Genomic DNA, 26,457 nt, shown 5'->3' with positions numbered 1-26,457 from the left:
AAAATTAAAAATAAAATAAATTCAAAAATTTAAAAAGAGAAGAAAAGCATCCTTAAAAAATAGGTACAAAAAGGGGAAAGAAAATAAATAAGTACAAAGTAAAATGAAAAGCAAAAAATTAAATATGTTGGTCATAATAAATATGAACAGGCTGAATTCTCCTACTAAAATATAGAGATTGTCACATAGGAAATTAAATAATTGATTTAAATATTTTAAATGCAAAGATAAAATTATCTTATTCTGCTAAATGGAAGATTATGTTCCTAGGAAACAAGATAAAATGTAGTAAAACTAAATCGGAACTAACGGGAGAACTTGGTTACGTACATTAGTTTTAAGTTAATGTAAAGAAGTACATAGCTTTTCTCTATTCTGTACTGACAATAATTAGAAACAAGTGGAAATAAGAGAAATATTACATTACATTCATAGTAACAATCACAATTATGAAACACTCAGAAAAGGTTATTAAGGAAAATATGAAGTGAGTCATAAATTCTTATGAAGAACATAAAACAAGATCTGAAAAAATGAAAAAATGTTTTAGAGTAGAAAAATTTATCATCAAAAATATAAATTCTCCCAAATTGATGAGTAAACTCTATGCAATTGCAATTAAAATTCTACCTTTGTGATTATGTGTGTTGCTGGATGTGCTAGAAATTATACAAAATGATCTCAAAGATTATGTTCTAAAGAGAATAGTTAAGAGACTATTATTGAAAAATAATCTCCCTACTAGTTATTAAAAATTATTCTGAAGTCACAATCAAAACAGTATAGTGGGGTGGAGCCAAGACGGCCGAATAGGAATAGCTCTGGTCTACAGCTCCCAGCATGAGCGAGGCATTGTCTCACTAGGGAAGCGTAAGGGGTCAGGGAGTTCCCTTTCCCAGTCAAAGAAAGGGGTGACAGACGGCACCTGGAAAATCGGGTCACTCCCACCCTAATACTGTGCTTTTCCAACGGGCTTGGAAAAGGGCACACCAGGAGATTGTGTCCCGCACCTGGCTTACAGGGTCCTACGCCCACGGAGTCTCGCTGATTGCTAGCACAGCAGTCTGAGATCAAACTGCAAGGCGGCAGTGAGGCTGGGGTAGGGGCACCCGCCATTGCCCAGGCTTGCTTAGGTAAACAAAGCAGCCAGGAAGCTCCAACTGGGTGAAGCCCACCATAGCTCAAGGAGGCCTGCCTGCCTCTGTAGGCTCCACCTCTGGGGGCAGGGAACAGACAAACAAAAAGTCAGCAGTAACCTCTGCAGACTTAAATGTCCCTGTCTGACAGCTTTGAAGAGAGTAGTGGTTCTTCCAGCATGCAGCTGGAGATCTGAGAACGGGCAGACTGCCTCCTAAAGTGGGTCCCTGACCCCCGAGCAGCCTAACTGGGAGGCACCCCCAGTAGGGACAGACTGACACCTCACTCGGCTGGGTAATCCTCTGAGACAAAACTTCCAGAGGAACGATCAGAGAGCTGAATTTGCGGTTCACGAAAATCCACTGTTCTGCAGCCACCGCTGCTGACACCCAGGCAAACAGGGTCTGGAGTGGACCTCTAGTAAACTCCAACAGACCTGCAGCTGAGGGTCCTGTCTGGTAGAAGGAAAACTAACAAACAGAAAGGACACCCACACCAAAAACCCAACTGTACATCACCATCATCAAGGACCAAAAGTAGAAAAAACTACAAAGATGGAGAGAAAACAGAGCAGAAAAACTGGAAACTCTAAAAAGCAGAGCGCCTCTCCTCCTCCAAAGGAACGCAGTTCCTCACCAGCAATGGAACAAAGCTGGATGAAGAATGACTTTGACGAGTTGAGAGAAGAAGGCTTCAGACAATCAAACTACTCCGAGCTACAGGAGGAAATTCAAACCAATGGCAAAGAAGTTAAAAACTTTGAAAAAAAATTAGACGAATGTATAACTAAAATGACCAATGCAGAGAAGTGCTTAAAGGAGCTGATGGAGCTGAAAGCCAAGTTTCGAGAACTACGTGAAGAATACAGAAGCCTCAGTAGCCGATGCGATCAACTGGAAGAAAGGGTATCACTGACGGAAGATGAAATGAATGAAATGAAGCAAGAAGGGAAGTTTAGAGAAAAAAGAATAAAAAGAAACAAACAAAGCCTCCAAGAAATATGGGACTATGTGAAAAGACCAAACCTACGTCTGATTGGTGTACCTGAAAGTGATGGGGAGAATGGAACCAAGTTGGAAAACACTCTGCAAGATATTATCCAAGAGAACTTCCCTAATCTAGCAAGGCAGGCCAACATTCAGATTCAGGAAATACAGAGAACACCACAAAGATACTCCTCGAGAAGAGCAACCCCAAGACACATAATTGTCAGATTCACCAAAGTGGAAATGAAGGAAAAAATGTTAAGGGCGGCCAGAGAGAAAGGTCGGGTTACCCACAAAGGGAAGCCCATCAGACTAACAGCTGATCTCTCAGCAGAAACTCTACAAGCCAGAAGAGAGTCGGGGCCAATATTTGGCATTCTTAAAGAAAAGAATTTTCAACCCAGAATTTCCTATCCAGCCAAACTAAGCTTCATAAGTGAAGGAGAAATAAAATACTTTACAGACAAGCAAATGCTGAGAGATTTTGTCACCACCAGGCCTGCCCTAAAAGAGCTCCTGAAGGAAGCACTAAACATGGAAAGGAACAACCGGTACCAGCCACTGCAAAAACATGCCAAATTGTAAAGACCATCGAGGCTAGGAAGAAACGGCATCAACTAACGAGCAAAATAACCAGCTAACATCATAATGACAGGATCAAATTCACACATAACAAAATAATAACACTTTTTCCTGGACAGTCCCTTTTGGAGATGGAGTCTGGCTCTGTCACCCAGGCTGGAGTGCAGTGGCTCGATGTCTGCTCACTGCAAGCTCCGCCTCCCGGGTTCACACCATTCTCCTGCCGCAGCCTCCCGAATAGCTGGGACTACAGGCGCCCGCCATCGCGCCCGGCTAATTTTTTTGTATTTTTAGTAGAGACAGGGTTTCACTGTGTTAGCCAGGATGGTCTCGATCTCCTGACCTCGTGATCCGCCCGCCTCGGCCTTCCAAAGTGCTGGGATTACAGGCGTGAGCCACCACGCCCGGCCACAATATTAACTTTAAATGTAAACAGGCTAAATGCTCCATTTAAAAGACACACACTGGCAAACTGGATAAGGAGTCAGGACCCATCAGTGTGCTGTATTCAGGAAACCCATCTCACGTGCAGAGACACACATAGACTCAAAATAAAGGGATGGAGGAAGATCTACCAAGCAAAGGGAAAACAAAAAAAGGCAGGGGTTGCAATCCTAGTCTCTGATAAAATAGACTTTAAACCAACAAAGATCAAAAGAGACAAAGAAGGCCATTACATAATGGTAAAGGGATCAATTCAACAAGAAGAGCTAACTATCCTAAATATATATGCACCCAACACAGGAGCACCCAGATTCATAAAGCAAGTCCTGAGTGACCTAAAAAGAGACTTAGACTCCCACACAATAATAATGGGAGATTTTAACACCCCACTGTCAACATTAGACAGATCAATGAGACAGAAAGTTAACAAGGATACCCAGGAATTGAACTCAGCTCTGCACCAAGCGGTCCTAATAGACATCTACAGAACTCTCCACCCCAAATCAACAGAATATACACTTTTTTCAGCACCACACCACACCTATTCCAAAATTGACCACATAGTTGGAAGTAAAGCTCTCCTCAGCAAATGTAAAAGAACAGAAATTATAACAAACTGTCTCTCAGACCACAGTGCAATCAAACTAGAACTCAGGATTAAGAAACTCACTCAAAACTGCTCAACTACGTGGAAACTGAACAACCTGCTCATGAATGACTATTGGGTACATAATGAAATGAAGGCAGAAATAAAGATGTTCTTTGAAACCAATGAGAACAAAGACACAACATACCAGAATCTCTGGGACACATTCAAAGCAGTATGTAGAGGGAAATTTATAGCACTAAATGCCCACAAGAGAAAGCAGGAAAGATACAAAATTGACACCCTAACATCACAATTAAAAGAACTACAAAAGCAAGAGCAAACACATTCAAAAGCTAGCAGAAGGCTAGAAATAACTAAAATCAGAGCAGAACTGAAGGAAATAGAGACACAAAAAACCCTTCAAAAAATTAATGAATCCAGGAGCTGGTTTTTTGAAAAGATCAACCAAATTGATAGACCGCTAGCAAGACTAATAAAGAAGAAAAGAGAGAAGAATCAAATAGATGCAATAAAAAATGAAAAAGGGGATATCACCACCGATCCCACAGAAATACAATCTACCATCAGAGAATACTACAAACACCTCTACGCAAATAAACTAGAAAATCTAGAAGAAATGGATAAATTCCTTGACAAATACACCCTCCCAAGACTAAACCAGGAAGAATTTGAATCTCTGAATAGACCAATAACAGGTTCTGAAATTGTGGCAATAATCAATAGCTTACCAACCAAAAAGAGTCCAGGACCTGATGGATTCACAGCTGAATTCTACCAGAGGTACAAGGAGGAACTGGTACCATTCCTTCTGAAACTATTCCAATCGATAGAAAAAGAGGGAATCCTCCCTAACACATTTTATGAAGCCAGCATCGTCCTGATACCAAAGCCGGGCAGAGACATAAACAAAAAAGAGAATTTCAGACCAATATCCTTGATGAACATTGATGCAAAAATGCTCAGTAAAATACTGGCAAACCGAATCCAGCAGCACATCAAAAAGCTTATACAACATGATCAAGTGGGCTTCATCCCTGGGATCCAAGGCTGGTTCAACATACGCAAATCAATAAAAGTAATCCAGCATATAAACAGAACCAAAGACAAAAACCACATGATTATCTCAATAGATGCAGAAAAGGCCTTTGACAAAATTCAACAACCCTTCATGCTAAAAACTCTCAATAAATTAGGTATTGATGCGACGTATCTCAAAATAATAAGAGCTATCTATGACAAACCCACAGCCAATATCATACTGAATGGGCAAAAACTGGAAGCATTCCCTTCGAAAATGGGCACAAGACAGGGATGCCCTCTCTCACCACTACTATTCAACATAGTGCTGGAAGTTCTGGCCAGAGCAATCAGGCAGGAGAAGGAAATAAAGGGTATTCAATTAGGAAAAGAGGAAGTCAAATTGTCCCTGTTTGCAGATGACATGATTGTATATCTAGAAAACCCCATTGTTTCAGCCCAAAATCTCCTTAAGCTGATAAGCACCTTCAGCAAATTCTCAGGATACGAAATCAATGTATAAAAATCACAAGCATTCTTGTACACCAATCACAGACAAACAGAGAGCCAAATCATGAGTGAACTCCCATTCACAATTGCTTCAAAGAGAATAAAATACCTAGGAATCCAACTTACAAGGGATGTGAAGGACTTCTTCAAGGAGAACTACAAACCACTGCTCAATGAAATAAAAGAGGATACAAACAAATGAAAGAACATTCCATGCTCATGGGTTGGAAGAATCAATATCGTGAAAATGGCCATACTGCCCAAGGTAATTTATAGATTCAATGCCATCCCCATCAAGCTACCAATGACTTTCTTCACAGAATTGGAAAAAACTACTTTAAAGTTCATATGGAACCAAAAAAGAGCTCGCATCGCCAAGTCAATCCTAAGCCAAAAGAACAAAGTTGGAGGCATCATGCTACCTGACTTCAAACTATACTACAAGGCTACAGTAACCAAAACAGCATGGTATTGGTACCACAACAGAGACATAGATCAATGGAACAGAACAGAGCCCTCAGAAATAATGCCGCATATCTACAACTATCTGATCTTTGACAAACCTGACAAAAACAAGCAATGGGATAAAGATTCCCTATTTAATAAATGGTGCTGGGAAAACTGGCTAGCCATATGTAGAAAGCTGAAACTGGATCCCTTCCTTACACCTTATACAAAAATTAATTCAAGATGGATTAAAGACTTACATGTTAGACCTAAAACCATAAAAACCCTAGAAGAAAACCTAGGCAATACCATTCAGGACATAGGCATGGGCAAGGACTTCATGTCTAAAACACCAAAAGCAATGGCAACAAAAGCCAAAATTGACAAATGGGATCTAATTAAAGAGCTTCTGCACAGCAAAAGAAACTACCATCAGAGTGAACAGGCAACCTACAACATGGGAGAAAATTTTCACAACCTACTCATCTGACAAAGGGCTAATATCCAGAATCTATGATGAACTCAAACAAATTTACAAGAAACAAACAACCCCATCAAAAAGTGGGCAAAGGACATGAACAGACACTTCTCAAAAGAAGACATTTATGGAGCCAAAAAACACATGAAAAAATGCTTATCATCACTGGCCATCAGAGAAATGCAAATCAAAACCACAATGAGATACCATCTCACACCAGTTAGAATGGCAATCATTAAAAAGTCAGGAAACAACAGGTGCTGGAGAGGATGTGGAGAAATAGGAACACTTTTACACTGTTGGTGGGACTATAAAGTAGTTCAACCATTGTGGAAGTCAGTGTGGCGATTCCTCAGGGATCTAGAACTAGAAATACCATTTGACCCAGCCATCCCATTACTGGGTATATACCCAAAGGACTATAAACCATGCTGCTATAAAGACACATGCACATGTATGTTTATTGTGGCACTATTCACAATAGCAAAGAGCTGGAAGCAACCCAAATGTCCAACAACGATAGACTGGATTAAGAAAATGTGGCACATATACACCATGGAATACTATGCAGCCATAAAAAATGATGAGTTCATGTCCTTTGTAGGGACATGGATGAAGCTGGAAACCATCACTATCACAAGGACAAAAAACCAAACACCGCATGTTCTCACTCATAGGTGGGAATTGAACAATGAGAACACATGGACACAGGAAGGGGAACATCACACTCTGGGGACTGTTGTGGGGCGGGGGGAGCGGGGAGGGACAGTATTAGGAGATATACCTAATGCTAAATGACGAGTTAATGGGTGCAGCACACCAACATGGCACATGGATACATATGTAACAATCCTGCACATTGTGCACATGTACCCTAAAACTTAAAGTATAATAATAAAAAAAAAATTACTGACCTAGAAGGACATAGATAAACTCCAGACTTTTATTAATGTTAGAAAGAATTGAAGCTTTGCATTAAAATTATATTTTGTATTATTAGCATTTTGTGTAAATGTATTTCCTTACAAAAAATAAATGAAACATAATAAGAGCCACAGGTACAAACACAGACAAATGGACATAAGTAGCTTATCATTCTGCTAAGTAGTCATCTGTACTGTTCTTTAAATAATTTCTGGAAATGTTATGTCTTAAAAATACTATACGCCAATCATTCAAATTATGTGTTTGGTAAACTTTGTACTTCACAGATTACATTTTATAGCTATTAAATAAATGAAAGGACTCAATTTTCTCCATCACAATCATTATTAAATATATAATAAAGGGGCATATAACTTTCTATGTACTTCCAAAATACCTGAGTTTCTGAATTTCATTTGGAATAAAAGTAAGTTCATTATAGGAAACATCAAGTTCTTCAAGATAAGACAAGGAAAATAACCTTAAATAGAAAGAGAAAATTAATTGTAGAAATGATTATGTATCATCACTGGGAATAAATAAGTACCTGAGTAAGGAGGCAGGAGTATAGAAACCAGATTTCTAAGATCTTGAAATTTATATAGACTTCTTTTCATTATAGATCATGTAATTACTATGAAAATTCCTAAGAATTAGTCATCTATCCATTAAGACCAGTTTGAGATTTTTGGAGTGGACAAAGCCCTATTTAGAAAAATTTTCATTATCACTAAGATACTTTTTTGTTGTTGTTGTTGCATTAGTTTCGTAACGAACTACCATAATCTGGGTGGCTTAAAGTAACAGAAATGTATTTTCTCACAGTTCAGGGGGCCAGAAGTCTGAAATGAAGGTGTTAGCAGGGCTGGTTCCCTTCAGAGGCTCTGAGGGAGAAACTATCCCTTGCTTCTCCCCCAGCTCCCAGTGGTTGCCTGCCATCTTTGGCATTCCATGGCTTGTGGCAGCATAACTCCAACCTCTGCCTTTGTCTTCACATGCCTTTCTTATAGGGACAATAGCCATTGAATTTGGGACCCACCCTTATCCAAGTTAGTGTAAGTATGACCTTATATTAACTAACTGCATCTGCAAAGACCCTATCTCCAAATAAGGTCACATTCTGAGGTTCTATATGGACATGAATTTGTGAGGGATGCTATTCAACCCACTACAATTGCATTAAGACTTTTCTAGTAAAATACCTTTGATCTTTCTTTCCATCAAGACAAGTACCTAAAGGCGAGAACCAAAGAATACAAACACTCTGTAAAAACGTAGCTGTGCTGTCAGAAGCCCTGACTCCTAGGGGTTGGAAGTGGGAATTGCTTCTTGAAGACTGGAATTCAAGGGCTCAGTATCATAGTCATCGTAATTCCTAGTAAACACCCCCTTCTCTGTATGTGCTGTTCTCAAAGACTTTCTTGTTTTCCATATAAATAAAAGGTGGGAAGTTATTTGTATGATTTTCAACTAAGGCATCATGAGCAGAATTTTTCACTAACTTCCTACTATCTTAACATGGCATATAAAGGTCCTTATGATCTGGTCCCATGCTACTTGTCCAGCTTGCCTCTCACAACCCCCATATTCCTCTGTGGTCAAGCATTTATTTGCTAAAATTCCCTGAATTAACCAGTTCTCACATATCTCTAAATAACACGTAAAATTTCCCCAAGCTTGACTCTGATCATTGTCTTTTCATTTTTTTGTCTTGGCTCAGATGTCATCTCTTCCAACAAACTCTTCCCAAATCCTTCAGACTGGGTGAGATGCCTCTTCCTTACTTCTCTGCTTACTCTCTCATAGTACCCATCACATTGTGCAATAAATGTCTGCCTCCTAAAATTATGAGCTTCTAGAGGGCACGGATTCATTTCATATTTCTGTATATCCAATGCCTTAGATAGTGTCTAGTACATCGTTAAGTGCTGAGTAAATCATAACTGAATGAAAGGAATGGTGACCCCAATTAATTTAAAATAATTTGCTCTGAGAAGTTAATGAGATTGACTAGGAAAACAAAAGAAATGCCTATTCAATTCAATGTTCATCTCTGACTTCTTATCATCTCTGTAAAGAAAATGTTAATACCATTTGCTCTATCTTTCAATTCAATATCATATCATTTTCTTGCCTCAGGCAGTTTCTGGAGTCATTCTATCTTCCCTTATTACTTTGGCTCTGGCAACCTAGTTTGCTTCCAGGCTTTCACTATGGATGACATATTCCTGCTGATTGTGAGATGTAACAGGTGTAGGCAGCACTGAGGAAGCTGAACAGGTTCTAGAGTTGAAATTTATGTCATCTATATATGATTTTTACAGAGAAAATCTGTTCAGACAGCCTCAGTTTGGTCTGATACTCTATGTCCCACCAGTACCAAATCTATCACATTTTTTAGGATATGTAAAACTTTTTACGTTTATTTCATTGCTTTATTTATTAGCATATTATTGGCCAATGAGCTGCCTAAACTAGAGCCCTACTGTTAGCTTGCAAGATTAGACTAGCAATAATAATTTCATGTATTAACAGTGATGACCACCACACTGATATATTTATTAAAAGCCTACTATATGGCAATTTAGAATGATCTTTTAACATACCAGTGTAGGATTGTTTTTTACAGATTAAAAAAATGGAAGCCATAAGAGGATAAGCAATTTATCCAATTTGGTATGAAATAAAATGTAGCTATCCCTTTTCATCAGATATGTGGAGGCAAGGTAATTTAATCCCCTTCTTTAATAAATAACAATATGGGGAAATAAATGTGTACAATTTCAGATCTGCTCTTAAGGAGGGCTTTCAAGTAGGCTGTTAGGTTCTTTTTGTTCCAAATAGTTTCTCTTTCCCAAAGAACCTACCTGCCAATTAAAGCAAATTGAGTCAAACAAGTAAGGCAAAGATTTGACTCCCTTAGTTGAAGTAGCTATTTCCTATGTCATTTTTCTCCTGCTATCCACTGAGAAAAAGATAAAGACTTTTTGTTTTAACCTTTGTGACAGTTGTTTCTGCATAACCTCAGGGCATGAGTCTAAAACATGTCTCTGTCCTTTACTTCACCGCACCTCCCTTTTTTATCTTTTATCTTTTCTACAAAAGCTTTGGGAACAGAAAAAAAGAAAAACATTTGTTGTATCAATCAACTTTTAGAATTTTCCAGAACAGGCGAAATAAGTCTATGATGTTAGAAGTCTGGGAATTGACTAGAAATGTACATAAGGACATTTCTAGGGTAAACTTTCTAGGATAATGGGAACACCCCATATCTTGTTTTGGATAGTAGTCATATGGGTGCATATATTTGTTAAACACTTTGAATCAAATATCTAAGATTTGTGCATTTTATTGTATATAAATTATACCTAAAAATTTTAGAAAGAAGGAAGACTAGGAGGAAAGATAAAAACATTGAGGTTACTAATAACTATATATATATATGTATGTATTTTTTTTTTTTTTAGAGACAGGGTCTTACTCTGTTGTCCAAAGCTCACTGCAGCCTCAACTTCCCAGGCTCAAGTGCTCCTCCCACCTTAGCCTCCTATGTAGCTGGGACTACAAGTACATACCACTGTGCACAGCTAATTTTTTGTATTTTTTTGTAGAGATGGGATTTTACCATGTTGCCCAGGCTCTATGTATTTTTTGTATAGTAAAATATAGATAACATAAAATCTGCCATTTTAGCCATTAAGTGTGCCATTCAGCAGCATTAATTACAATTACAGTATTATGCAACCATCAGCACTATCTGTATTTCCAGAACTTTCCCATCATCCCAAACAGAAACTCTATATCCATTGAACAGCTACTCCCAATTCCCCCGTCTCTGCTATACCTCAGCCCCCGGTAACCTATATTCCACTTTCTGTCCCTGTAAATTTTTCTATTCTAGGTACCTTATATAAGCACAATAACACAATGTTTATCCTTCTATATCTGACTTATTCCACCTAGCATAATGTTTTCAAAAGGCTCATTGTTGTTGAGGCATGTACTAGCATTTCATTCTGTTTTCAGGATGAATAATATTCTATGTATGTATATATCACATTTTGTTTATTCATTAATCTGTTAATGGACATTTGAGTTGTTACCACCTTTTGATTATTGCGAATAAAAACAATTAGGTTTTCCACTGTTTTGTTGATGGACATTTGAATTGCAGACTTTTTCAGGATATTGCAGATAAAACTGCTATGGACATTCCCAAAGAAGTCTTTTTATGGAGGCTAAAATCTACCTTCTCCATCTTACCCATGAATGACTGAGCTACTGAAGATAATCAGCAGAAATGCAGATTCATGTCACCATGAATCCTTGGTTTCCAGTCTCAGCTAAGCCCGCAGCATCATCTCTCAAACATTCACTTTTCTGTGCTCTGTTCTTTTCCGTTCCTCTCAATATCAATACTAAATCAATACAACTTTCTTTAAAACTTCTTTTCAATCATTATTCTTCTTGCTCTCAAAGATTATCTGAAGTTATTTCATAGTAATCTCTCTCAACTGATGCATTATAGGAGCTAAATAAATCTTTGTTGACTAAATGAATTTCCTGTTTTCTTACCCATATAACTATATATTTTACATGTTCATTTTTAGGACCTACCTCCAGTTTTAGGAGATAAGGGTTACTCCTGTTGTTCAAGACCAGAATCTCCACCTGAGCTGATGACTTCTTCCCCTCCCATCTCCTGTGAAATTCTGCATCATCTGTCATCCTTCCACATCTTCAATCTATTCCTTAATTGTTTCTTTCCAACATCCTGTAAATATGCCTGAGTCTTTAAAAAACTAACAACACAAATGTTTCTAAGATCCCACATTCTCTATAGCTTTTATCTAATCGCTTTTCTCACATTGCATCTAAAGCTCTACAAAGAATGGTCTACACTCATTATTACCAATTTCTCTCTTCCCATTCCATCACAACCCACTGCAAGCTGGCTTTTATTTCCATCATTCCACTAAAACTGTTCTCACCTTTACTCTTATTGAGCTTCTCTATTGTATTTGACACTGTTGGTCATCCTTCTTTTTCAAAACAATCCACTTCCCTGGCTTCCATGATACACTTGGTTCTCTTTATGCAATTTGAGGCTTTTCCTCAGTCTTTATAATTTCTTCTTTATCTGTCTGTATTTGAAACACAGATGTTTCTCCAGAAATATCTCCAGCACAAAACTCTCCTGTGAGGTTAATAGGTCTAGGTCCAGATTTGTGATGGAAAACAGAAATCTAAAATCAACATGTTAATCTAAAACAAAACTCATTATTTTCCTTCATTCAAACCTCCTCAGCCTTCATTGCCACTCTTGTGATTAAAAACAACCAATGGCTTCTCAATGCACTTTAAATAAATTATAAGTATTTTCACCTGACCCTCAGAGCTTCATGGGATATAGTCCCTATCCAACTACTAAACCTCACGTGGGTTTTACTCTAAGCCATGCTGGCTTCCTGTCAGCCTTTGAGGAGTCCAAGCTCTTACCTCGCATGTTATTCCCACTGCATGAATATTCTTTTTCCTATTCTTGGCCTGGATTTATAAACTTCTGCTTAAATGTCATTTCCTCAGATACACCTTTCTTAGTGACTCAATTTTTTTTCTCCTGACATCATATCGTTCTTTTCAGTCAAAGCCCTTAGAATGTTTTATATTTATATATTCATATATTTATTATGGTGTTTATTAAAATTCCTGTATCCTTCTCTGAATTCTAAACCCCATAAGGGAAAAGATCATGCCCCTTTTCCATTAACAATCTAAACCCAATGCTTAGGACAGAGCCCAGTATTTAGTAAATACTCAATAAATATATTTTACATGATTGAATTGTTTCACTCTAACTAGAAATCTGGGCGTTACCTTGACTTTTTTTTTTTTTACTTTGACTCTTCTGTTCCTTATTGCCTCTGTGTCTCAATTCTAGATCTTGCAGGTTTTACTTCAATTTCATAACAATTTGTTCCTCCTTCTCCATGCTCACTACCATTGCCTTGGTCCAAGTTCTTTTCATCTCTTGCTTGAACTACTGCAATGGCCTTCCAACTGGTCATCTTTAATTCTGTTTATCCCCTCACATCCATCCTCCACACTGCCACTAGAATAACCTAAAATGTAAGTTTGACTCTACCACTCACCTATGGAAAACCTGTAATGGTTTCTTGTTGCATACAGCATAAATTCTTTACCTTAGCTCATAAGGCTTCCTAGATAATCTGGTCCCTGCTTACTGTACCATTTATTACCACTTGGCATTGCCCTCTAAGCTTCAAAAACAGCAAACTGCTTGTATTTCCCATCTCATGTTATATATGCTGCTTCTTTTCATATACGTTGTAACTTTTCATTGAAGAAATATCCACCCTATCATCGGCCCAACTATCCTTTGTTGTCTCTCCTATTTAATCCACCCAATTCACACTCAGTCATCTTTGGATCAAATACTACATCTTCCAGGGAACCATCTCTCACCCTTCAGAATGAGTTACATGTAACTCATACATTTTACTGTGTACATTTCCATTATTTTACTTTACTCAATTGTATTCAATTGTCTGCCTTCCTTTTAGGTGGCAAGCTCCTAGGAGCACACAGTATTAATAGATGCTTCATGAACATCTGCTGAATTAATTACAAGAATGAAAGTATAACATTCAAAATGTATCAGTGCAATTGCTTGTGATGGTAATAATGTCCAAACTCCAGAATTTACATGGAGCCAGAATATCTCAAATATATTACATAATTGTTTGGTTCATTAAATTTCACTCAATTTAATTCAGTTACTGATCTCCAAGTCTCACCACTCTCTGTGAGGTCTTCTTTGCTCAGCAAGGTAGAGTTCTGACAACAACCCTTAGATATGAAGAATTCAGCACCTTTATTCTTCACTGTATAAGTGCCCTCCTGGTGAGTTTTCATTGACCAAGCTTTGCAAATAAACATTTTTATTATGTCAGAGCTTGCTTGAAGTCTTCTTCGAGGTCAATAAAGTTAAGTTTTCCCCATTATGTTTTTCATTCTTGGCTTTAATATGCTGTCACTCTTCCCTTGATATGCATACATATCCTACGTTATTTAATAAAAATACACTGCTTTATTTTAGAAACACTAATATTTTTTAAAAATAGCTTCTGCAAACTTTTTGATTATAATCAACAATGCATACTTATTTGCCCAATATCTAAACAATGAATAAAATGTTGACCTTTTAGTTATAATCACATTTCACTTGCTTTAGGAATTTTTATTTTGTTTAAATGGTAGTTATGATTATTGAAAGTGTATAATTATGATTATAGATTATCCAGTAGGAATTCATGTTTAGGTGCTGTATATATACATACATATTTATACGTATATAGTTCTGTGTGTGTATATATATAATTATGTGTTTATATCTATATAAACAATTACAGATATGTGTGTACACATGGGTTAGTATACATACATATATTACTTTGCTCTCTCCAATGAGAGGGTTTAGAAGGAATGATATCCTAATGGTGATGAGGATACCCAACACCAAGATCTTGGCTTTTAAACACTATTTTCTAATAAAAAGAAACAGGATTTCCTTAGAGAAATGGCAGATAGTGTCAGGGCAGGGAAAATACAGTTTATGTACTGTGGAAAAATCCAGATGAGTCAAACAGAAATAAAATACCCATATGTAACATTCTTACTTCTTTAGTGTTTATTCTTTCTTTTTATATATGTAATGTGTAATGTGTGATATGTATATGTATTTTATACAGAAATGGTATAATTTTTAAATATAATTTCTTATTCTTTTAAATAACTGAATGTTTATGAATGTACAATTTGTTAGATCATTAATTACAAACAATACTGAATGAACACCTTTATAAATGAATCTGGATGCACTTCTTTAATTACTACAGATAAGACTCTTACTTTGCAAAGTATTATTCAACTGTTTATGACTCCCTTTCTCTTTGCACTTAGAGATTCAATTTGTTAAACTCTGATTGGAATAAGTATCTTGTTTTGACATTTGGTTAAGGTTTTGGTTTAAAATTTTCATTAGGAGTTAAATAATTACTAGTCCATACGTGGGAAGAAACCCATCTCTTTTATGTCCAAATATCAGCATTCTTATGGAGTTGAAAGGGTCTTAGATATCATATAAGCCAATCTCCTTAGTTTATAGATTAGGAAATTGAGGCCAAGAATGGTTAAATTACTTTCTCCAGATCAAATATATAATTATCATCAACTTTAAAGTCAAAGGTCTAGATTTCCTCATCCCAAATTCAGTGCTCTTTCCATATCCAAAAAGGCTGTCAAGAGACAGGTGCAAGGCTCTCACCTGAACTGCTTTAGATAATTCCTGTTAATTTAACCCATACTCAGATAATGTGTTTCTAGATGTATAGTCACTAGACCCATATTAATTGCTCTGTATGTAGCTGGTAGGATTGTTTTTAACACCATAAGAAGAAGCGTATTACCTAATTAGAATAGAATACGAATTACTAAATGGCCAAAAAGCTGCTAGCTGCTTTCAAAGGGGAAATTGATCTTTTTCAAAATTATGAATTATTTTCTGTGTTTATAATCTCAGACTATCAACCTTACCCAATTGGAAGAACAGTAATTAAATTAAAAGCAATGGTGAAAATCCTAAGGAACTCAAGTTGTTGAATTTCAGAAGGAATTTCTTTGATAGGATTATTTCTCAATTTCAGTATTTGTAAATTTTTAAGACATAATATCTGGGGAACAGAAAAGAGAAACAAACATGAGTGGAATAATAAAGTATGCAAGTCATTATTTGTTACCTTTTATAAACTCTGTGAACTAATGTAGAATCATTATAGCAACATTAACTGGCTATATCGTGTAACTCAGTAAACACCCTCGGTCAACTTCAAAACAAGTGACCAGCATTAATAGGTATGATACGGTGAAATAGTGCAACCACTGTACTCATACACCCTTGACTCAAGAATGGTCCTTTTCTAAGTGTGAAAGTCACCCTTTCTGATCAAGCTCACGGTTTCATACGAGGACATCATGGAATAATGAGGGAGGAAGGAGGTATCTGCAGAACCAGGAAGATAGGTGGAATTAACCTTAGTGATCAGAGAAGTGTTAGATATCATAGCCAGATTATTTCTGACATCACAGTAATTTCATGTACACTGATTTTTCATGTGAAATTTAAAAAATAGAATAAACCATTTAAATCTATTATCTTCCTCTTAAATTTATACAAATTTTAAAAAGAAAAACAAATAAATAAATATGATCTTTACTTGATTAGTATATTTCTCTCTGGTGAATATTAATAAGGTCTTATATTAGTTCTCTTTAACATTAAATTCAACCTTGTTATCATCATAAAGGTCCAAAATTGGTGGAGTAGAGCAAGTTCATTCTTGTAATTAGGAAGCATCAGACCTCCAAGTTTGCCTTTCTTTTCAAAATTATTTTGGCTCTTTGTAATCCTTTGCATTTCTATATAATTTTTAGGATCATGGAGCCATTCATATTTTCTAAAGTCCCTTCTTGTGTCTTTGTAGGAATGTGTTCATTTCACCTAAGTTATTTAATTGGTTGGTACACAGTTATTTATAGTATTTTCTTTAAATCTTTTTAATTTCTGTAAGGTCAGTAGTGATGTTTCTTCTTTCATCCTTGTCTTTAGTAACATAAGTCTTCTGTCTTTTTCTCTTGTGAGTCTGCGTAAGGTTTGTCAATTTTGTTGATTTTTTAAAAGCAATAACTTCAGTTTTTAAATTTTCTCTGTTTTTCTAGCTTCTATTTCACTAATTTCTGTACTAATATTTACTATCTCCTTGCTTATTCTTTGTTTAGGTTTAGTTTGCTCTTTTTTTCTAGTAGCTTTACATGAAAAGTCAGTTTGAGATATTTCTTCTTTTTTAAAAGATTTACATTTACAGCTATAAATTTCCCTCTGGGTACTCTATAATGCATCTCAGAAATTTTGGTATGTTGTGTTTTCATTTTCATTTATCTAAAAATATTTTCTAATTTCACTTACAACTTATTCTTTGACCCACTGGTTATTTAGGAGTATGTTGCTTAATTTCCATATATTTGTGAATTTCCAAATTTCTTTCAGTTTTTGGTTTATAATTTAATTCCATTGCAGCCAAAAATAGACTTTTGTAATTTTTCAATCCTTTTAAATTTATTGAGACTGATTTTGTAGCTTAACATATGATTTATCCTGGAAAATGTTCTATATGAACTCGAGTATTGTGTATTCTGCTGCTGTTGGTTTGAGTTAGACCCTAATACATTCCATACAGATTTATTAGGTCTTATTGGTTTATAGTGTTGTTCAATTCTTCTGTTTCCCTCTTGTTCTTCTGCCTAATTTTTCTATTCATTATTGACAGTGGGTTATTGAAGTGTCCAATTATTATAGTTGCATTTTCTATTCCTCCAATTCTTTTGGTTTTTGTTTCATATACTTTGGGGCTCTGTTACTAAATAAACATTTGTTTATAATGTTCTATTATCTGATAAATTGACAAATGTCCCTTTTTATCTCTAGTAACATTTTTGCTTTAAAATATATTTTGTCTGATATTAGCATAGTCTCTCCAGCATTTCTATTGTTGCTGTGTGCATGATATATATTTTCTCATGCTTTTGGCTTCAGCCTCTTCAATCTTAAGTGTGTTTCTTTTAATCTTAAGTGTGTTTCCTGCAGACAGCATATCATTGAATCTGTATAAGAACTTGTATAATTTTGTACAGTCTGACTATCTGTATCTTTTGATTGGATTGTTTGATATATTCACATTTAATGTTATTATTGACATGATTGGATTTACATCTGTCATTTCACTTTCAGCTTTCTTTATGTTTTATATTCTTTTAATTCCTCCTCTACTGCCTTCTTTTGCATCAAGTGACTATGTTCTAGTGTAACATTTTATGACTTCAATAAATGTTTTCAGTATGTTCTCTTGAGTTATTTTCTTGGTGATTGTTTAGAGGTTATAATATACACCTTATCGGAATTTACTTCAGATTTTTACTAACTTAATTCCAGTGAGATATGAAAATGTTCTTCATATATATTCAATTCCTTCTTCCTTTTTTGTCTATAATTTCTATATATATCATATCCATATATGTTACAGACCTAACAATACATTATTATACTTATTACTATATTTGATTTTATGACTGTTTAAGAATCTTAGAGAAGACAGAGTATATGTATATAGAGTTTGCTATATTAATCTTCTTTATTTAACATTTCTGCTTCTACCTTCTCCCATCCTATTTTAGTGGACACTGAAATCTGCCTGATTCAACCATCTTGAATTTTCCATGAAACCGGTAATAATTTGAATCACCCCACTTACCTCAGTCCCCAGCCTTCTATTCATTGTCTTTATGCCATGCTAACAACTGGGCCTCATTAGCCTGTCCCCAAAACAGCCCCTCTTAGCCTAGATATTACCATCTTCATTGGAATATTTTATCTATTGCTATATAACACAGACATGCATTTTAATGACAAGTTGATCTCTGTCACTTTAATAATGAGCACTTTATATCTTACATGTGACTAGCTCTCTTGTCTTCATACATTTATTTTTTAGTAGATAGAGTTTTCTTTGGCAGATACACAAATATTATCTGTATCTACTTAGAAGAAAGGTTAAATTAGTGTGAAGAACTCAGATCTCTATATTCCTTGGGAATTCTTGTCAATTTCTCCTGGTCCAATTAATAAAACTGGTGTTATGTATCAGAAAAGAAATAACTTCTCTAATTGAAAATAAAAACATTATATTATAGAGAAAGTCTGGAAAATATATGTTTTCAATACTATATGATTGAAATAGGAAGAAAGTACATTTGCCAAAAATCAACTTGCTAAAAGACAATACTCTGGAAATCAATTCACAAAACCACCAATTACCCAGTAATCAATGAAGCAATGACCAAAAACACTAAAAACACAATTTGTCCTAATTACTCATAATGGTTCATTCACTTAAAATGACATTAAATTAGCTCATCCCATATCTGATTATTCTTCATACATTTTATTAAGCAGAATATTAAATTTTATCCTTTGGTAATTAAAACTTGTTACAAAACTGCATGTTTACTTTGTTTTTAAAGCTTCTGATTAGCACATAAATAAGGTTTATTTTAGATTATATTCAGAGTTAGAAGAATAAATATTTAATATACATTATAGAATTATGAGAACACATTTGAGAGCTTCACTACAACATAGTCTTTGAGGATTACATCATGGGATTTCCTAAGAAAGACGTACCGTACATTTTGTGCTTCTGAAAATAAGCCATTCAAAAGATGCAATCCAAAATACATTTACAGTACTTTATAGTAACTTCAAGGTACTAAAAGATGTCTATTTTTATTATAATTATTATTCACAATAAGTTATATCAGTACATAACAATAAAAATGGACTCACTTCTGTGGGAAAGTAATGAAGATCATTAAATGATAAATTAAGATATATCAGTTGGAAAGCCAAAGGTGTTAAGTCTGGACAATTTAAGATAAAAAAGCCCTAAAAGAAAGTGACAAGAGATAAGGTGTTAATCATTAACAAGGCACAAAATAGTTTATACAAGAGTAAAACAAAATCAGCACATAATTTGAATGAGAATGTTTTACACAATATACTAACAAGCCTATACTCGTCATCTGTTCATTTTTTTTTAGTCTGTCGTGATAATAATTTCTTTGGTATGTAAAAGATAGAAGCAAAGTAGAAATACTATGTATTAGGCTGTTCTCACACTACTATAAAGAAATATCTGACACTGGGTAATTTATAAAGAAAAGAGGTTTAATTGGCTCATGGTTGTCCAGGCTGTAGAGAAAGCGTGGCAGCATCTGCTCGGCTTCTGGGGAGGCCTCAGGAAACTTACAATCATAGCAGAAGGTGAAGGGGGAAGCGGTCTTAGATGGCCAGAGCAGCAGGAAGATGGGGGAGGTGCCACACACTTTAACAGATCTCATGAGAACTCACTTGTTATCAGGAGAATAGCATCAACGGGGAAATCCATCCCCATGATCCAATCACCTCCCACTAGGCCCCACCTTCAACACTGGAGATTACCATTTGACATGAGACTTGGTGAGGACACAGATCCAAACCACATCAGACTAAGTATTTATGTATGTGGTAAGCGTAGTATTATATGCGTGACAGAATTATTTCAATCAATAACAAGCAAACATTGCTATGTGCTGAAATATAATTGAATCTATTTTATATTTATTTTCTTTACTCCCTTTTTATATCTCTGCCTCTATTTCTCTGATTTCTATCTGTTAATCTAGCATCTACCTGAAACTTCTTGTTAAATATGCCAATTTCTGTACTGTCTTCATTGTCATTCAGTTCAAAATATTTCCGATTTCCTTGGTGTTTTCTTTCTTGACCTATTTTTAATTAGTGTGTTGTTTGATTTCCAAACACTTAGCGCTTTTTAATATTTAAATTAATATGTAACACAAATATTTGGTACTTTTCTAGATATCTTACTGTAACTGATTTCTATTTTATTTCTGTTGTGGTATGAGAACTACAATATTTCAATCTTTTAAAATTTCCTGAGACATGTTTTATGGCTCAACAGATGTTCTATCTTGAAATTGTTCTATGTGTACCTGAAAAGTAATGTTTATTCTGCAGTTGTTGGATGTATCATTCTATAAATGTTAATTAGGTCAAGTTAGTCGCTGGAGTTATTTCACATCTTCTATATCTTTATGGAATTGTTTTTGACTACACATATCAATTCTTGATCAAGATATGTTAGGTCTAATCTCTAGTTATGATGGTGAATTGTTCTACTTCTCACTTTAGTTCTGTCAAATTTTGGTTTATGAATTTTGAGGCATTCTAATTACATCAATACACATTTAGATTGTTCTGTCTTCTTGATGAATTGATCCTTCAAAAATTTTCAAACTTCTCTTTATACTTGGTAATATTCTTTTTCTTTAGTATTATTTTCTACTTAGTCAGCTAATACAGCCGTAAGAGCTTTATAATGCCTACTGTTATCTTTTTCCAGTTTTACTTTTTAACCACCAGTGTCTTTATTTAAGTACGCTTCCTGTAAATAGCAAATAATTGAGTAGTACTTCATTAGTCAGTTTGACAATCTCTATTTTTTTATTGTGATGTTTAACCCATTTACATTTAACAAAATTACTAATGTGTTTAGGCTAAAGTTTACCATTTTGGTACTTGTTTTCTGTTTGTCTGATCTGTTTCTATTCTTCTATTCTATATTCCCCTTTTTTTTTAGAGACAAGGTCTCGCTCTGTCACCCTGCCTGGAGTCCAGTGGCACAATCATAGCTCACTAAAATCTCAAATTCCTGGGCTCTTGTGATCTTCCTCAGTCTCCTGAGTAGCTAGAACTACAAGTACATGTCACCATTCCTGGCTAATTTCTAAACAGAAAATTTGTAGAGACAGGGTCTTGCCATGTTGCCTAGGCTGTCCTCAAACACCTGGCATCAAGGAATCCTCCTGCCTTGACCTGCCAAAGCACTGAGATTACAGGCATGAGCCACAGCACTCAGCCTTATTCCTCTATTCTTTTCTTGCCTTCTTTACTGTGAACAGACGATTTGTTCAAACATCATTTTTAAAAAATGACTTTCTTGTTACTCTCTTTAGTGTTGTTAAAAAAGTGACTTCTTTAAGGATCACAATATGTGCCTTAACACAACCACCCTTCAAAAAATATTCTACTACTTCATGATTAAAGAACCTTACAATATCAGCACCATAGAAAAGGGTAAGAAAAAAAAATAACCTTACAATAGATACATACATTTAGCCCCTTCCAACCTTTTGTACTCCTGTTGTCAAATATTTTACTTTTATATTAGCTATAACATCCACAATATATGGTTAATGTGTTTATTTTAAATAATCAGTATTCTTTTAAAGAGATTTCAAGATTGTTTTAAAAGGTCATTTATATTCACTGATGTATTTACCACTTACGGTGCTATTCATTGTTTCTTAATTAACTAGGTTTCTATGTGGTATAATTTTTTTTTTTTTTTTTACTCCTCAGGCTTTTTTCCAACATTTCTTGTAGTAGAGATAAACTTGAGAAAAATGAATTCAGCTTTTCTTTGTCTAAAAACATCTTACGGCATATTCATCTTTTAGTGATACAAGATTTATTCTTTATCAATGAAGAGTTCATAAGTTTAAATAGTTGCTAGAAACACAGTCTTAAGGCAGAAATGTGCAAAATAGCAAACAAATTCTTTAAAGCTTATAACCAAGGGCTGGGTGCAGTGGCTCACGCCTGTTATCCCAGCACTTTGGGAGGCCGAGGTGGGCGGATTGCCTGAGTTCAAGACCAGCCTGTCCTCTTGGTTTTTACACGATGGCCCTCCTTGTCTTACCATTCTTGACTTAAAGTTTACTTTATCTGATATAAGTATAGCTGCTCCTGCTCTTTTTTGGTTTCAATTTACGTGGAATATCTTTGTCCATCCCTTCATTTTCAGCCTATGTCTTTATAGAGAAAGTGAGTTTCTTATAGACAGCATATAGCTAGGGCTTATATCATGTATTTATTTACTTATATTCAAGGTTTTTATTGATAGGTAAGGGTTTCCTATCGTCATTTTGTTACTCGTTTTCTGCTTATTGTGTGAATCCTTTCACCCTTTTTACCTCTCTTACTACCTGACTTTGTGTTTAAGTAGTTTTCTCTAGTAATATGTTTTGATTCTGTGCTATTACAGGTTTATGCTTTGTGGTTACCATGAGGCTTACAAAAAACATGTCATAATAGGTAATTTTAAACTGATGACAACTTAACTTTGCTCACAAGGAAAAGCATCAAAAACAAACTCCACATTTTAATAGCACCTTCTACATATTTTGACTTCTTGATGTTTCAGTTTACATCCTTCCATATTGCCTATCTCTTAAACCAGTTGTTGTAATTGTTGTTTTTAATAGTTTTGTCTTTTAGTCTTCATATTTAAGATGTAAGTGGTTTAGTTACCAAAATTGCAGTATTAATATATTCTGAATTTGTCAAGTTTTCAATTTTCTTACTTTCAGCAGTGGGTTTTATATTTTGAAATGTTTTCTTGTTACACCTTACGGTCCATTTCTTCCAGATGGAAGGACTCCCTGTAGCATTTTTTTGGACAGGTTTGGTGTTTATTAATTCCTTCAACTTTTGTTATTCTGGGAAAGTCTTTATCTCTCCTTTGTGTTTGAAGAGACACTTTAATGGGTATAGTAGTCTCAGTTGAGAGTTTCTTTTTTTTTTCCCCTTCAACACTCTCTCCTAGCCTGCAGGGTTTCTGCTGAATAATCTGCTGAAAGCTGTACTGGAGCTCTGTTGAATGTCATATGTTTCTTTATTCTTTGTGCTTCAAATATTCTTTCTCTTTGATTTTTGCTAATTTGATTATGATGTACCTTGGGAAATTCCTCCTGCATTTAATCTAATTGGTGACCTTTGAATTTCTTGTACTTTGGTGCTGCTGGTTATCTCCAGATTTGGGGAAATTTCAGCCATTATTTCCTTAAATATGTTTTCTAGGTCTTTTCTTTTAATTTAGCTTTTATTTTAAGTTCAGGGATACACATGCAGGTTTATTATATAGGAAAACTTACGTCATGAGGGTTTCTTGTACAGATTATTTCATCACCCAAGTATTAAGCCTAGTACCCATTAGTTATTTTTCCTAACCCTCTCCCTCTTCCCACCCCCCACTTTCCAATAGGATCTGGTGCGTGTTGTTCCCCTCTATGTGTCCATGTGTTCTTATCATTTAGCTCCCACTTATAAGTGAGAACATGCAATATTTGGTTTTCTGTCCCTGAATTAGATTGCTCAGTATAATGGCCTCCAGTTCCATCCATGTTCCCACAAAAGACAAGTTCTTGTTCTTTTTAACGGCAGCATAGTATTCTATGGTGTATATGTACCACATTTTCTTTATCCAGTCTATCACTGATGTGCATTTAGGTTGATTCCATGACTTTGTTATCACAAATAGTGCTGCAATAAACATACGCATATATCTCTATAATAGAATAATTTATATTGGTTTGGGTATATACCCAGTCATGGGATGCTGGGTCAAATGGTATTTGTTTTTAGGTTTTAGAGGAATTGTCACATTGTCTTCCACAATGGTTGAACTAATTTACACTCCCACCAAGAGTGTATAAATGTTCCTTTTTCTCCACAACCTCAAAAGCATCTGTTATTTTTTTCTTTTTAGTAATAGCTATCCTACCTGATGTGAGATGGTATCTTATTGTGATTTTGATTTGCATTTCTCTAATGATCAGTGATGTTGAGCTTTTTTCATGATTGTTGGCCACATGTATGTCTTCTTTTGGAGTGTCTGTTCATGGCCTTTGCCCACTTTTTAATGGGGTTGTTTTTCTCTTGTAAATTTGTTTAAGTTCCTTATAAATGCTGGATATTAGGCCTTTGTCAGATGCATAGTTTGCAAAAATTTTCTCCCATTCTGTAGGTTGTCTGTTCACTTTATTGACAGTTTTCTTTGTAATGCAGATGCTCTTTAGTTTAATTAGACCCCCATCTGTCAATTTTTGCTTTTGTTGCAATTGCTTTGGTGTCTTTATCATTAAATATTTGCTCATTCCTATGCCCTAAATAGTATTGCCTAGGTTGTCTTCCAGGGTTTTCATAGTTTTGCATTTTACATTAAAGTCTTCAATATATCTTGAGTTAATTTTTGTATATGGTGTATGGAAGGGATCCAGTTTCAATCTTCTGCATATGGCTAGCCAGTTATCCCAGCACCATTTATTGAATAGGGAATCCTTTCCCCATTGCTTGTTTTTGTCAGGTTTGTCAAAGATCAGATAGTTGTAGGTATGCAGCCTTATTTCTGGGTTCTCTATTCAGTTCCATTGGTCTATGTGTTTGTTTATGTACCAGCACCATGCTGTAGCCCTGTAGTATAGTTCGAAGGCAGGTAGCATGATGCCTCTAGCTTTTCTCTTTTTGCTTAGGTTTGCCTTGGCTATTCAGGCTCTTTTTTGGTTCCATATGAATTTTATAATAGTTTTTTCTAGTTCTGTGAAGAATGTCACTGGTAGTTTAATAGGAATACCATTCAATCTATAAATTGCTTTCGTCAGTATGGCCATTTTAATAATACTGATTCTTCCTATCCATGAGCATGGAATGTTTTTCCATTTGCTTGTGTCATCTCTGATTCCTTTGAACTTTGCGTTTCATAGTTTTCCTTGTATAGATCGTTCACATCTTTGGTTAGCTGTATTCCTAAAAATCTTATTCTTTATGTGGCAATTGTGAATGAGACTGTGTTCCTGATTTGGCTCTTAGCTTGACTGTTGTTGGTGTATAAGAATGTCTGTGATTTTGGCACATTGATTTTGTAGCCTGAGACTTTGCTGAAGTTGTTTATCAGCTTAAGGAGCTTTTGGGCTGAGACTATGAGGTTTTCTAGATATGGGATCATGCCATTTGCAGATAGGGATAGTTTAGCTTCCTCTCTTCCTATTTGGATGTTCTTTCTTTCTTTCTCTTGCCTGATTACCCTGGCCAGGATTTCCAATACTTTGTTGAATAGTTGTGTTGAGAGATGGTGGCATCCTCTGCCAGGCGTGGTGGCTCACGCCTGTAATCCCAGCACTTTGAGAGGCCGAGGCGGGTGGATCATGAGGTCAGGAGATCGAGACCATCCTGGCTAACATGGTGAAACCCCGTCTCTACTAAAAATACAAAAAAATTAGCCAGGCGTCATGGAGGGCACCTGTAGTTACAGCTACTCCAGAGGCTGAGGCAGGAGAATGGCATGAACCCAGGAGGTGGAGCTTGCAGTGAGCCAAAATCACGCCACTGCACTCCAGCCTGGGCAACAGAGAGATTCAATCTCAAAAAACAAAAAAAAAAAAAAAAAAAGAGAGGGTATCCTTGACTTGTTCCAGTTTTTAAGGGGAATGCTTCCAACTTTTGCCCATTCAATATGATGTTGGCTGTGGGTCTGTCATAGGTGGCTCTTACTATTTTGAAGTATGTTCCTTCAATACCTAGTTTATGGAGAGTGTTTAACATGTAGTGATGTTGACTTTTATTAAAAGCCTTTTCTGCATCAATTGAGATAATCATATAGTTTTTGTTTTTAGTTGTTTGTGTGAGGAATCACATTTATTGATTTGCATATGTTGAACCAATCTTGCATCCCAGGGATAAAGCCTACTTGATCATGGTAGATAAGCTTTTTGATGTGCTGCTGGATTGA

At 35.6% G+C, this 26,457-nt stretch overlaps 1 protein-coding gene across 1 annotated transcript in view; it reads right to left on the bottom strand.

Annotated features, from left to right (window-relative positions):
• The window catches only part of LRRC63 (leucine rich repeat containing 63), a 66,035-nt gene that overhangs the window by 13,467 nt on the left and 26,111 nt on the right, over positions 1 to 26,457 (bottom strand). Inside the window, exons 5-7 of the mRNA XM_032150841.2 lie at positions 19,614 to 19,712; positions 15,752 to 15,888; positions 7,533 to 7,616 (exon numbers count right to left, since the gene is read on the bottom strand). Of these exons, the coding sequence (XP_032006732.1) occupies positions 7,533 to 7,616; positions 15,752 to 15,888; positions 19,614 to 19,712 (320 nt within the window). The remainder of the gene's footprint in view (positions 1 to 7,532; positions 7,617 to 15,751; positions 15,889 to 19,613; positions 19,713 to 26,457) is intronic.

Source organism: Hylobates moloch, unplaced genomic scaffold (assembly GCF_009828535.3).
Source record: "Hylobates moloch isolate HMO894 unplaced genomic scaffold, HMol_V3 SCAFFOLD_4, whole genome shotgun sequence".
NCBI classification, from domain to species: domain Eukaryota; kingdom Metazoa; phylum Chordata; class Mammalia; order Primates; family Hylobatidae; genus Hylobates; species Hylobates moloch.
The sequence above is the reverse complement of the archived record's forward strand: the minus strand, read 5'-3'. Positions and strand labels throughout refer to the sequence as shown.